The 15,122-nt window shown below is 41.0% G+C and overlaps 1 protein-coding gene across 2 annotated transcripts in view; it reads left to right on the plus strand.

The window, feature by feature from the left end:
* PPP1R42 (protein phosphatase 1 regulatory subunit 42) overlaps nucleotides 1-15,122 on the plus strand; it is a 130,522-nt gene that overhangs the window by 29,388 nt on the left and 86,012 nt on the right. For both annotated transcript variants that reach the window (XM_073583885.1, XM_073583886.1), the window contains exon 2: nucleotides 8,385-8,584. In XM_073583885.1, the coding sequence (XP_073439986.1) occupies nucleotides 8,453-8,584 (132 nt within the window). In that variant the 5' untranslated portion in view covers nucleotides 8,385-8,452. The remainder of the gene's footprint in view (nucleotides 1-8,384; nucleotides 8,585-15,122) is intronic.

Below are 15,122 nucleotides of genomic sequence, written 5' to 3' on the forward strand. Positions count from 1 at the left end.
AATAGTGTGCCAGTCATTTATACCCCTATAATAGTGTACCAGTCATATATGCCCCTATTACAGAGCCAGTCACATGCCCCTATAATAGTGTGCCAGTCATAACTGCCCCTATAATAGTGTGCCAGTCATATATTCCCCTATAATAGTGTGCCAGTCATATGCCTCTATAATAGTGCGCCAATCATATATACACAATAGTGTGCCAGTCATATATGCCCCTATACCAGTGTGTCAGTCATATATGCCCCTATAATAGTGTGCCAGTTATGCCTCTATAATAGTGTGCCAGTCATATATACACAATAGTGTACCAGTCATATATGCCCCTATAGCAGTGTGTCAGTCATATATACCCCTATAATAGTGTGCTAGTCATATATACCCCTATAATAGTGTGCCAGTCATATGCCTCTATAATAGTGTGCTAATCATATATACACAATAGTGTTCCAGTCATATATGCCCCTATAATAGTGTGCCAGTCATATATACCCCTATAATAGTGTACCAGTCATATATGCCCCTATAAAAATGTGCCAGTCATACACCCCTATAATAATGTGCCAGTCATATATACTCCTATAACATTATGCCAGTCATACATGCCCCTATAATAGTGTGCCAGTCATACATGTCCCTATAATAGTGTGCCAGTCATATATGCCCCTATAATAGTGTGCCAGTCATATATACCACTATAATAGTATGCCAGTCATACATGCCCCTATCATAGTGTTCCAGTCATGTATACCCCTATAATAGTGTGCCAGTTATATATACCCCTATAATAGTGTGCCGGTCATATATTCCCCTATAATAGTGTGCCAGTCATATATACCCCTATAATAGTGTGCCAGTCATATACCCTTATAATAGTGTGTCAGTCATACATACCCCTATAATAGTGTGCAAGTCATATATACCCCTATAATAGTGTGCCAGTCATATATACCCCTATTATAGCATGCCAGTCATATGCCCCTATAATAGCGTGCCAGTCATATATGCCCCTATAATAGTGTGCCAGTCATATATACCCCTTTAATAGTGTGCCAGTCATATATACCCCTATAAAAGTGTGCCAGTCATACATGCCCCTATAATAGTGTGCCAGTCATATGCCCCTATAATAGTGTGCCAGTCATATATACACAATAGTGTACCAGTCATATATGCCCCTATAACAGTGTGTCAGTCATATATACCCCTATAATAGTGTGCTAGTCATATATACCCCTATAATAGTGTTCCAGTCATATGTGCCCCTATAATAGTGTGCCAATCATATATACCCCTATAATAGTGTACCAGTCATATATGCCCCTATAAAAATGTGCCAGTCATATATACTCCTATAACATTATGCCAGTCATATGCCCCTATAATAGTGTACCAGTCATACATGCCCCTATAATAGTGTGTCAGTCATATATACCCGTATAATAATGTGCCAGTCATATGCCCTATAATAGTGTACCAGTTATATGCCCCTATAATAATGTGCCAGTCATATTTACCCCTATAATACGGTGCCAGTCATATGCCCCTATAATAATGTGCCAGTCATATATACCCCTTTAAGAGTGTGTCAGTCATATATACCCCTATAATAATGTGCCAGTCATATGCCCCTATAATAGTGTGCCAGTCATATGCCCCTATAATAATGTGCCAGTCATATATACCCCTATAATAGTGTGCCAGTCATATTCCCCTATAATAATGTGCCAGTCATATATACCCCTATAATAGTGTGTCAGTCATATATACCCCTATAATAGTGTGCCAGTCATATATACCCCTATAATAGTGTGCCAGTCATATTTACCCCTATAATAGTATGCCAGTCATATATACCCCTATAACAGTGTGCCAGTCATATATGGCCCTATAATAGTGTGCCAGTAATATATACCCCTAATCATAATGTGCCAGTCATATATACCCCTATAATAGTGTGTCAGTCATATATACCCCTATAATAGTGTGCCAGTCATATATGCCCCTATAATAGTGTGCCAGTCATATATACCCCTATAATAGTGTGTCAGTCATATATACCCCTATTACAGAGTCAGTCATATATGCCCCTATAACAGTGTGTCAGTCATATATACCCCTATAATAATGTGCCAGTCATATACCCTATAACAGTGTTCCAGTCATATGCCCCTATAATAGTGTGCCAGTCATATATATCGCTATAATAGTGTGCCAGTCATATATATCGCTATAATAGTGTGCCAGTCATATATATCCCTATAATAGTGTGCCAGTCATATGCTCCTATAATAGTGTGCCAGTCTTATGCCCCTGTAATAGTGTGCCAGTTATACATGCCCCTATAATAGTGTGCCAGTCATATATGCCCCTATAATAGTGTGCAAGTCATATATGCCCCTATAATAGTGTGCCAGTCATATATATCCCTATAATAGTGTGCCAGTCATTTATACCCCTATAATGGTGTGCCAGTCATATATGCCCCTATAATAGTGTGCCAGACATATATGCCCCTATAATAGTGTACCAGTCATATATGCCCCTATTACAGAGCCAGTCACATGCCCCTATAATAGTGTGCCAGTCATAACTGCCCCTATAATAGTGTGCCAGTCATATATTCCCCTATAATAGTGTGCCAGTCATATGCCTCTATAATAGTGCGCCAATCATATATACACAATAGTGTGCCAGTCATATATGCCCCTATACCAGTGTGTCAGTCATACTGTATATGCCCCTATAATAGTGTGCCAGTTATGCCTCTATAATATTGTGCCAGTCATATATACACAATAGTGTACCAGTCATATATGCCCCTATAGCAGTGTGTCAGTCATATATACCCCTATAATAGTGTGCTAGTCATATATACCCCTATAATAGTGTGCCAGTCATATGCCTCTATAATAGTGTGCTAATCATATATACACAATAGTGTTCCAGTCATATATGCCCCTATAATAGTGTACCAGTCATATATGCCCCTATAAAAATGTGCCAGTCATACACCCCTATAATAATGTGCCAGTCATATATACTCCTATAACATTATGCCAGTCATACATGCCCCTATAATAGTGTGCCAGTCATACATGTCCCTATAATAGTGTGCCAGTCATGTTTATACCCCTATAATAGTGTGCCAGTCATATATGCCCCTATAATAGTGTGCCAGTCATATATACCCCTATAATAGTGTGCCTGTCATACATGCCCCTATCATAGTGTTCCAGTCATGTATACCCCTATAATAGTGTGCCAGTTATATATACCCCTATAATAGTGTGCCAGTCATATATTCCCCTATAATAGTGTGCCAGTCATATATACCCCTATAATAGTGTGCCAGTCATATATACCCCTATAATAGTGTGCCAGTCATATATACCCCTATAATAGTGTGCCAGTCATATACCCTTATAATAGTGTGTCAGTCATACATACCCCTATAATAGTGTGCAAGTCATATATACCCCTATAATAGTGTGCCAGTCATATATACCCCTATAATAGTGTGCCAGTCATATATACCCCTATAATAGTGTGCCAGTCATATACCCCTATTATAGCATGCCAGTCATATGCCCCTATAATAGCGTGCCAGTCATATATGCCCCTATAATAGTGTGCCAGTCATATATACCCCTTTAATAGTGTGCCAGTCATATATACCCCTATAAAAGTGTGCCAGTCATACATGCCCCTATAATAGTGTGCCAGTCATATGCCCCTATAATAGTGTGCCAGTCATATATACACAATAGTGTACCAGTCATATATGCCCCTATAACAGTGTGTCAGTCATATATACCCCTATAATAGTGTGCTAGTCATATATACCCCTATAATAGTGTTCCAGTCATATGTGCCCCTATAATAGTGTGCCAGTCATATATGCCCCTATAATAGTGTGCCAGTCATATATACCCCTATAATAGTGTGCCAGTCATACATGCCCCTATAATAGTGTGCCAGTCATATATGCCCCTATAATAGTGTACCAGTCATATATACCCCTATAATAGTGTGCCAGTCATATATACCCCTATGATAGTGTGTCAGTCATATATGCCCCTATAATAGTGTTCCAGTCATGTATACCCCTATAGTAGTGTGCCAGTCATATATACCTCTATAATAGTGTGCCAGTCATATACCCTTATAATAGTGTGTCAGTCATACATGCCCCTATAATAGTGTGCCAGTCATATATACCCCTATAATAGTGTGCCAGTCATATATACCCCATAATAGTGTGCCAGTCATATATACCCCTATAATAGTGTGCCAGTCATATACCCTTATAATAGTGTGTCAGTCATACATACCCCTATAATAGTGTGCCAGTCATATATACCCCTATAATAGTGTGCCAGTCATACATGCCCCTATAATAGTGTGCCAGTCATATATACCCCTATAATAGTGTGCCAGTCATATATACCCCATAATAGTGTGCCAGTCATATATACCCCTATAATAGTGTGCCAGTCATATACCCTTATAATAGTGTGTCAGTCATACATACCCCTATAATAGTGTGCCAGTCATATATACCCCTATAATAGTGTGCCAGTCTTATATGCCCCTATAATAGTGTGCCAGTCATATATACCCCTATAATAGTGTGCCAGTCATATACCCCTATAATAGCATGCCAGTCATATGCCCCTATAATAGCGTGCCAGTCATATATATCCCTATAATAGTGTGCCAGTCATATATGCCCCTATAATAGTGTGCCAGTCATATATAAGTGTGCCAGTCTTATATGCCCCTATAATAGTGTGCCAGTCATATACACCCCTATAAAAGTGTGCCAGTCATACATGCCCCTATAATAGTGTGCCAGTCATATGCCCCTATAATAGTGTGCCAGTCATATATACCCCTATAATAGTGTGCCAGTCATATACCCCTATAATAGTGTGCCAGTCATATGCCCCTATAATAGTGTGCCAGTCATATATACCCATATAATAGTGTGCCAGTCATATATACCCTTATAATAGTGTGCCAGTCTTATATACCCCTATAATAGTGTGCCAGTCATATATACCCCTTTAATAGTGTGCCAGTCTTATATGCCCCTATAATAGTGTGCCAGTCATATCTACCCCTATAAAAGTGTTCCAGTCATACATGCCCCTATAGTAGTGTGCCAGTCATATGCCCCTATAATAGTGTGCCAGTCATATATACCCCTATAATAGTGTGCCAGTCATATACCCCTATAATAGTGTGCCAGTCATATGCCCCTATAATAGTGTGCCAGTCATATATACCCCTATAATAGTGTGCCAGTCATATACCCCTATAATAGTGTGCCAGTCATATGCCCCTATAATAGTGTGCCAGTCATATATACCCATATAATAGTGTGCCAGTCATATATACCCCTATAATAGTGTGCCAGTCTTATATACCCCTATAATAGTGTGCCAGTCATATATACCCCTTTAATAGTGTGCCAGTCTTATATGCCCCTATAATAGTGTGCCAGTCATATCTACCCCTATAAAAGTGTTCCAGTCATACATGCCCCTATAATAGTGTGCCAGTCATATGCCCCTATAATAGTGTGTCAGTGATACATGCCCCTATAATAGTGTGCCAGTCATATGCCTCTATAATAGTGTGCCAGTCATATATACCACTATAATACACTGTGTGCAGAATTATTAGGCAAATGAGTATTTTGATCACATCATCCTTTTTATACATGTTGTCCTACTCCAAGCTGTACAGGTTGAAAGTCAACTGCCAATTATGTAAATCAGGTGACTTGCATCTCTGTAATGAGGAGGGGTGTGGTCTAATGACATGAACACCCTATATAAGATGTGCTTAATTAGTAGGCAACTTCCTTTCCTTTGGCAAAATGGGTCAGAAGAGAGATTTGACGGACTCTGAAAAGTCAAAAATTGTGAGATGTCTTGCAGCAGCAGTGTTGAAATTGCCAAACATTTGAAGCGTGATCACTGAACAATCAAGCGTTTCATGGCAAATATCAAACAGGGTCGCAAGAAGCGTGTTGATAAAAAAAAAGGCGCAAGATAACTGCCCATGAATTGAGGAAAATCAAGCGTGAAGCTGCCAAGATGCCATTTTGCACCCAGTTTTGCCATATTTCAGAGCTGCAACGTTACTGGAGTATCAAAAAGCTCAAGGTGTGCCACACTCAGGGACATGGCCAAGGTAAGGAAGACTGGAAAACGACCACCTTTCAACAAGAAAGATAAGATAAAACGTCAAGACTGGGCCAAGAAATATCTTAAGACTGATTTTTCTAAGGTTTTATGGACTGATGAAATGAGAGCGACTCTTGATTGGCCAGATGGATGGGCCCAAGGCTGGATCAGTAAAGGGCAGAGAGCTCCACTCCGACTCAGACGCCAGCAAGGTGCAGGTGGGGTATTGGTATGGGCTGGTATCATCAAAGATGAACTTGTGGGACCTTTTCCGGTTGAGGATGGAGTGAAGCTCAACTCCCAGACCTACTGGCAGCTTCTGGAAGACACCTTCTTCTAGCATTGTACAGGAAGAAGTCGGTACCGTTCAAGAAAAACATGATTTTCATGCAGGACAATGCTCCATCACATGCATCCAAATACTCCACAGCGTGGCTGGCCAGTAAGGGTCTAAAAGAAGGAAAAATAATGACATGGCCCCCTTGTTCACCTGATCTGAACCCCATAGAGAACCTGTAGTCCCTCATAAAGTGTGAGATCTACAGGGAGTGAAAACATTACACCTCTATGAACAGTGTCAGGGAGGCTGTGGTGGCTGCGGCACGCAATGTTGATCATAAACAGATCAAGCAACTGACAGAATCTATGGATGGAAGGCTTTTGAGTGTCATCGTAAAGAAAGGTGGCTATATTGGTCACTGATTTTTTTGTTTTGTTTTTGATTGTCAGAAATGTTTATTTCTAAATTTTGTGTTGCTCTATTGGTTTACCTGGTGAAAATAAACAAGTGAGATGGGTATATATTTGTTTTTATTAAGTTGCCTAATAATTCTGCACAGTAATAGTTACCTGCACAAACAGATATCCTCCTAAGATAGCCAAATCTAAAAAAAAAAACACTCCAACTTCCAAAAATATTAAGCTTTGATATCTGAGTCTTTTGGGTTGATTGAGAACATAGTTGTTATTCAATAATAAAAAGAATCCTCTCAAATACAACTTGCCTAATAATTCTGCACATGGTGTAGTGTGCCAGTCATATACCCCTATAATAGTGTGCCAGTCATATATGCCCCTATAGCAGTGTGTCAGTCGTATTACCCCTATAATAAGTTTGTTTAGCACTTACGGCCTTTGTGTCGCACCTACATAATCCCCTTGTAACATCCGGTTCCGCACACAGATGCCCCTTTTAGTAGTTTGGTATCCGGATTGGCGGTATTTGAGCCTTGTTGCATACCGCCATGTGCCACCTTTTTTTTTACACTGGCTCAGCAAAGAGTTTAGTTTTTTTCCTGGAGATTGTGGTCTCCGTTTTAGAGAAGAAAAACGTTTCTCTTTAATGTGCTGTCTGTCACATTTTACATGCCTTCTCATTGCTGAACTTTCCCTATGGAGCTCAGTGAGAACACCGCTATAGGCTTGGCAGACTACCGCTAACTATAGGGCGCATTATAGTGACGGTGGTGGTGGGGTTGCCCTGAAATTGCTATATGAGCGCGCAAGCCAGAGTGGATTTGCCCATTAAAGATGGCAGTGCTCGGCGTTATGAATGCCTTTCTGCTGTGTGATATGTTCTGTAATATTAACATAAAAGCTTGTTCTTTAAAAAAAAAAAAGGGTGACAATTGGAACTGAGACTGGGGCCATAATACATATATTGCCACTGCATCTAACTGGTTTTATTAAATGACTAAGGGTAGTTGCCCTCTGACTTGGGGCATCCAGTTGCCATGAAGCAAGGGTCCCTTCCTGCCCGGAGACTTGGTCCCAGTGATAGGTCATCCGTGACCTTTCAAGTGATGACAAGGCATTAGCTCCCACTCTCTCCATAGATGATTCTTAGACAATTAATTTAGCCTAATCCCAGTTCTGTTGACTTTTTTTTTTAGATAATTTCTGAATAATTGTAAATGAGCACTATCTAATAAAGTAGAGGTATGTCACAGGTTACATCCATTCTAATGACTCGCTGTCAGAGCTGTGCGGTCAGTGCGTGCCTCCTGATATTGAGGAAAGCGTCACTACATGTCAGATAAACTTTACATCGATTTTATGTTCTGAACTGTTCCCCCTGTAACTTCTGAGAGATAGTATTGGCATGTCTCGGGGAGATTGTGTATAGATCAGGGATAAACTGAAAACCTGCAGTAGATAATATGGCATAATTTTCTCTTTTCTTTTCAGGGTAATGATGAATCCGTTATCTTAGCCTCATACACACTTAGCAAGTCTTTTGTTTCAACGAAGTAATCATGGTGCGTCTGACAGTTGATCTCATCGCACGGACCAACAATCACCTCCGCAACAGGAAAGATGAAACCATCACTCAGTATTTGAAGCGAGTGACTCATCTGAATTTTTCTAATAAACATATAGATTGTCTTGTAAGTACCAGGAATCTATCTATCTAACGCTGGTGGGTGTGGTCCCATTCTGGCATGGGCCGGGCTTACCCTGGAGGGTATAATAAAGCAACTACCTGGTAATCACTATGTGACGAACGTGGGTCCCGCTGTCACCAAAACGCGATGGACACCAATATGTCACAATCCCACCACTGACACGGGTGTATCAGCGGACGTGACACACTGCCGGCACACGGCTATCACAGGCACAGTGGGGGCTTATCTTAGTTATCCCACCACTGGCACCATGTGACAAAAATGCAGCAAGCTAACCTTGCTCTAACAATTTACCGCAGGGGGGTTATTTTGGGTGCCCCACCACTGCTAACAACCTTCCAAGATACTGCGGGGATTTATGTATATCCCACTTTCTCAGTTCCACTTTGGAACTCGCAGCTCTCCGGCACCCCCCTTACCCTCAGGTCAGTCAGGGAACTGCACCTAGGATAATTAGTCGCCGGACGGGCTGCTTGTTGTGCACGGACAATTAGGCTACCGCTGTAAGGGAATTATCAATGCTGTGGCCGCAGCCCCCCTTTAGCAATATAAGACCCTTCTGTCCTGCCAACTAGCCTAATCAATCGCACACACCACGCTGCCACCATCCACGCTTTTCTTAATTCACAGAGTTAAATTAAGAGGGTCCGTGGCAAACCCCTGAAATCAGCGATTATCTAAAAGAGGCGCATAGTTCGTTTCTTAGAGCATGGAGACAAACTGATAATTTTAAGATTTATTCCCAAAAGGGTAGTGATTATACAGATAAAAGTTGCTATAAAGTTGAGACATTAAATATGTACAAATGCAAATATAAAACAAAGTGGATGAAAGAACAGAAAGTAACACTCACATGTGTTCAGTCGGTATCAGGCGGACCATGCGGCTTGGGGGATGGGCAGCAGCCAAACGTCCCAAGACATGAAGTAGGTCTGTTCAGCATCAGAACTCCAGCTTAACTGACTGGAACTTGCTAGGGGATAACTATAGACTTGGGTCTGTGACCTCATGAAATGGGCGGTTTGGAGATGTCCAACCTCCCTCTCTCCAAGTTAGGATTTGGCTACAAAACTTAGAATAGCTATATCTAAATGAGAAAAACCTGTACCAACACACATAGGGCATCATTGTTTGTGGTTTACCAAATAGAATCCGAAGACACCAAGCATGCTATACTTAGGACCCTCCATTTGGGAGCAATCCATACATCAGTTTCTGGAGAGGTCATAACTGTGAAAATTAGGAATTAATAAGCTGGCTTCGTGCCCTTCGCAGAAATGTGAGTTTTATATCTCTGCTGCGTATGGTTTTTACAATATGACTTGTTTTAATACTTCCCATATACTGGCATACAGCCTGTGTTTTCAACAAAGAGACATTTTCCCCCTAGCTGTTATTCGAGAGGAAATGGACAGTTTCAGGTTACCAGCAAGCACAGAGCTGATAAGGACCAAAAGGAGGGGGCTGAAAGGGAGGGGGGATTGCAGCTACATGACAGGCTCGTCTCCTTGATGTGTAGCAATGGGAGATTCTAGAACGTTCTAGAAGCATCATACTTTAACATACAGATCTTACAGACATTTTACATTACACACTAGAGTCCCTCTTGGTGAGGATAGACTTAGGACATAGGTAGTCACCATGTACCACGCTGAGGGCAGTCCCTGGGTCTGCAGCAGCTGAAAGGGGGGGGTCAGAGACACGGGTAAGAAGTACATGAAGACAAAGATGTATAAACCCGAGGTCAGACAGGATGGATATACAGTCCTGGTCGATAACGGGAGCGACAGAAAAAACATATACCCACAGGAACCAGACACATGCAAGTGGGAACCAATCCTTGGGTAAGGAGTGGTGGGATGTGCTGCCTTATAATGCCGCTGCTGCTTATGGATAGATTGGGGGAGGCAAACCCTGCAGGACACACCGGCGAGACAGTCTGTCTGTCTAGCCATACATTTCTAATTGACTTCCCAAAGCAATACTAAGTTCTTTTCTTGTTAGTTTATTATTGCTTGTAGTATGGCCCTAAGATCAGGAAATATTGCAAAATTGCTCAAATATTCGCTATCAAGATCTGAATATGCTGGAAAGGAGATTTTAGTTATACTTATTTTGCCTTGTGCTCCAGCAGGGTGCAGGCTATAAAGGGCAATTTGTAGCCTTTAGCCCAATTTTCGTTGTTGCACTAGTTTTTATTTTCTCACTTTCTTCCAGGAGCCATCACTTTTTTTTTAAATTATTTTTCTGTCAACTAGCCGTATAAAGGATAAGCGTCACAGAAATGGCAAAGGGGGGAGCGACGGGGTCATTCAGCAGGGAGATTGAAAACATGCTTTAAATGGTTAATAGCAGCAATCAGAGCTGCGTTCCAGACTCCGCTGTGTCAAAAAAATAACAGCAATGTAATGTAGCTGACATCTGATGCATGTGAAGAGAGCAAAGCTCTTGAGCCCTTTCCTCACAAGGGCAACCCCACAATGACATACATGCTCATCAATTTGTATTAAGGTGTTCATGGCTTAAGTCTGGTGTAGATCATAGAGAGAGGAAAGTCTAAAGGTATGTGCGAACAATAAGTAAACGCTGCGGGTCGGGCGCTACGCACTTGCGCAACATCTTGATGTTACAGCATAGTGGATGGGATTTCAAGAAATCCCGTGACCAGTCTAGAGTTGAGCGACTTTGGTCGGATCAGGTTTCATGAAACAAAATTTGTTTCAGTTGAAACTGGTTCGACTAGGGCAAAAAAAGTCAGCGTTTCGTCCAAAACCCGATCCGACCAAAGTCGCTCAACTCTAGTGCCACTATTCGTGCACAGACGCCCACGGCTTACCCGCGGAGACGGACATGCGGAGCGTCTTTCTAGACTGCAGCGTGTCTTTTTATCTTACGGAGACTTGAGTCTTTGCATAATAAATTTCACCTGTACAATGTATTGGACGCTGTGAATCCGCACGGTTCAATGAACACAGGCGGATTCACCTGCGTTCAACAGCCAGCAACACTTTGGACAAAGCGGACATGTGCTGCGTCCAAAGCGCTGCCAATTACTGAATGTCTGGGCATACCCTAAAGCAGTGGCCCCCAACCTTTTTGACCTTGAGAGCCACATTCGGCTTAGAGAGAGGGTCAATAGCCACATCCAGCTCCCACCCCCTTCAAAGTAGTGTCAACCAAGCCCCCATTACAGGTATAACGATAAAAAAAGCTTTTCCTCAGAAATCACTCCAAAGCAGTGCACTGAGATCCAGGGGTTCCCACAATGTCCCCACTCAGTATTCTCCCAGTATTCTCCCATCAAGGACTCCCAACACACTGTCACATCCAGCTTTAACCCCTTTTCTCCCAAGGGTGGTTTGCACGTTAATGACCAGGCCAATTTTTACAATTCTGACCACTTTCTCTTTATGAGGTAATAACTCTGGAACGCTTCCATGGATCCCGGTGATTCTGACAATTTTTTTTTCGTGACATATTGTATTTCATGTTAGTGGTAACATTTCATTCATATAACTTGCGTTTATTTGTGTAAAAAAAAAACGGAAATTTGGTGAAAATTTTGAAAATTTCACAATTTTCCAACTTGGAATTTTTATGCCCTTAAATCACAGAGATATGGCACACAAAAAACTTAATAAGTAACATTTCCCACATGTTTACTTTACATCAGCACAATTTTGGAACCAAATGTTTTGTTAGGAAGTTATAAGGGTTAAAAGTTGACCAGCGATTTCTCATTTTTACAACACCATTTTTTTTAGGGACCACATCACATTTGAAGTCACTATGATAGAAAATACCCAAAAGTGATACCATTCTAAAAACTGCACCTCTGACGGTACTCAAAATTATATTCAAGAAGTTTATTAACCCTTCAGGTGCTTCACAGGAATTTTTTTGAATGTTTAAAAAAATTACTTCAGGTCCAAATTCTTTTATTTTTCTTTGGGTAACAGGAGAAATTGGACTGCAAAAGTTATTGACTTTTTCAATGCAAAATTGGCTGGAATTGAGATCAGACTCCATGTCACGTTTGGAGAGCTCCTGATGTGCCTAAACAATGGAAACCCCCCACAAGTGACCCCATTTTGGAAACTAGACCCCCCAAGGAACTTATCTAGATATGTGGTGATAACTTTGAAGCAGGCAAAGGAAGTTATGGCACCTGTGGAGCGCGCATAAGCTATTTGTGCATTTTAATACGTTTTTTCAATAAAGAAGAAAAGGATTTTATACGCAGCTGGAACCAATTCTTCCTTTGCCTTGTTCATTTCCACGTTTGTCTGCACGGGGTTCCGAGGATCTGCGCAGGTGGCTGGTGAGCTGGCTTACTTTTCATTTTGTCTTCCGATAACTTTGAACACCCAAGTGCTTCACAGAAGTTTATAACGTACAGCTGTAAAATTAAAAGATCATATTTTTTCCACAAAAATGACCTTTTCACCCCGAATTTTTATTTTCCCAAGGGAAACAGGACCCTTAAAGTTATTGTGCAACTTGTCCTGAGTACGCCGATACCCCATATGTGGGGGTAAACCAATGTTTGGGCGCATGGCTGAGCTCGGAAGGGAAGGAGCGCCGTTTGACGCAAAATTGGCTGCAATTGAGATCGGGCGCCATGTCACGTTTAGAGAGCCCCTGACCATATTTTGGAAACTAGACCCCCCAAGAAACTTATCTAGATGTGTTGTGAGCACTTTGAACCCCCAAGTGCTTCACAGATGTTTATAACTCCCGGGCATGAAAATAAAAATATATTTTTCCAAAAAAATATCTTTTAGTCCCCAATTTTTTTTATTTCCCCAAGGGTAACAGGAGAAATTGGACCCCAAAAGTTGTTCTCCAATTTGTCCTGAGTACGCTGATACCCCATATGTGGGAGAAAACTACTCAACAGGCACACGTTGGGGCTCGGAAGGGAAGTAGTGACGTTTGGAATGCAGACTTTGATGGAATGGTCTGCGGGTGTCATGTCGCATTTGGAGAGCCTCTGATGTGCCTAAACAGTGGAATCCCCCACAAATGTCCCCATTTTGGCAAATAGACCCCCCAATGAACTTATCTAGATGTGTGGTGAGCACTTTGAAACATCAAATGCTTCACAGAAGTTTATAACGTAGAGCCATAAAAATAAAAAAAAATCATTTTTTTCCACAAAAATGATATGTTTGCCCCCAATTTTTTATTTTTCCAAGGGTAACAGGAGATATTGGACCCCAAAAGTTGTTGTGCAATTTGTCCTGAGTAGGCTGATACCCCATATGTGGGGGTAAACCACTGTTTGGGCGCATGGCAGAGCTTGGATGGAAGGGAAGGAGCACCGTTTTACTTTTTCAATGCAGAATTGACTGGAATTTAGATCAGACACCATGTTGCATTTGGAGAGCCCTTGATGTGCCTAAACAGTGGAAACCCCCCCAATTCTAACACCAACACACCCCTAACCCTAATCTCAGTCCTAACCCTAATGGGAAAATGGAAATAAATACATTTTTTTAAGTTTATTATTTTTCCCTAAGGCCTGTTTCACACTTCCGTTTTTGTGTCCGCCAAACGGATCCGTTTCCGTTTTTTTGACGGAAACTGATGCAAACGGATCCGTTTTTTTAAAAACGGATCCGTTTTTTTGACGGATCCGCGGTAACCGTAATGGAAGTCTATGGGACAAAAAAAACGGATCCTGCAAAAAATGGCGGATCCGTTTTTTTACGGAAAACAACGGATTTTGACGGATTTGAAAAAACGGAAGTGTGAAACAGGCCTAACTAAGGGGGTGATAAAGGGGAGTTTGATTTACTATTTGTGGCGGGTTTTTATGTTTGGCAGCTGTCGCGCTAAAAGACGCTTTTTGCTGTAAAAATAGTTTTTGCATCACCACATTTTGAGAGCTATAATTTTTCCATATTTTGACCTACAGAGTCATGTGAGTTCTTAATATATTAGGTCTTAATATATAATAGGTCTGTGAGGTCTTATTTTTTGTGGGACTTGACGTTTTTATTGGTACCATTTTCGAGCACGTGACATTTTTTGATCGCTTTTTATTCCGATTTTTTGGACGCAGAATGAACAAAAATCAGCATTTCATGAATTTATTTTGGAGGGGGGGGCGTTTATACCATTTGACTAAAGCGGTTTTATTCTTCGGGTCAGTGCGATTACAGCAATACCTCATTTATATCTTATTTATGTTTTGGCGCTTTTTTACAATAAAATCAATTTTATATAAAAAATAATTATTTTGAATCGCTTTATTCTGCAAGCTATAACTTTTTTATTTTTTCGCTGATGACGCTGTATAGCGGCTCGTTTTTTTGTGGGTCAAGATGACGTTTTCAGCAGTACCATGTTTATTTATATTCATCTTTTTGATCGCGTGTTATTGCACTTTTTGATCGGCGGTATGATGATAAAGCATTGTTTTTTGCCGTTTTTTTTTTTTTGAAGGGGTTCACTAAAGTGGTTAACTAGTGGGACAGTTTTAAAGGGTGAGTCGTTACAGACGCAGTGATGCTAA

The sequence above is a fragment of the Dendrobates tinctorius genome, unplaced genomic scaffold (assembly GCF_039654945.1).
Source record: "Dendrobates tinctorius isolate UK_male_01 unplaced genomic scaffold, ASM3965494v1 ptg000082l, whole genome shotgun sequence".
NCBI classification, from domain to species: domain Eukaryota; kingdom Metazoa; phylum Chordata; class Amphibia; order Anura; family Dendrobatidae; genus Dendrobates; species Dendrobates tinctorius.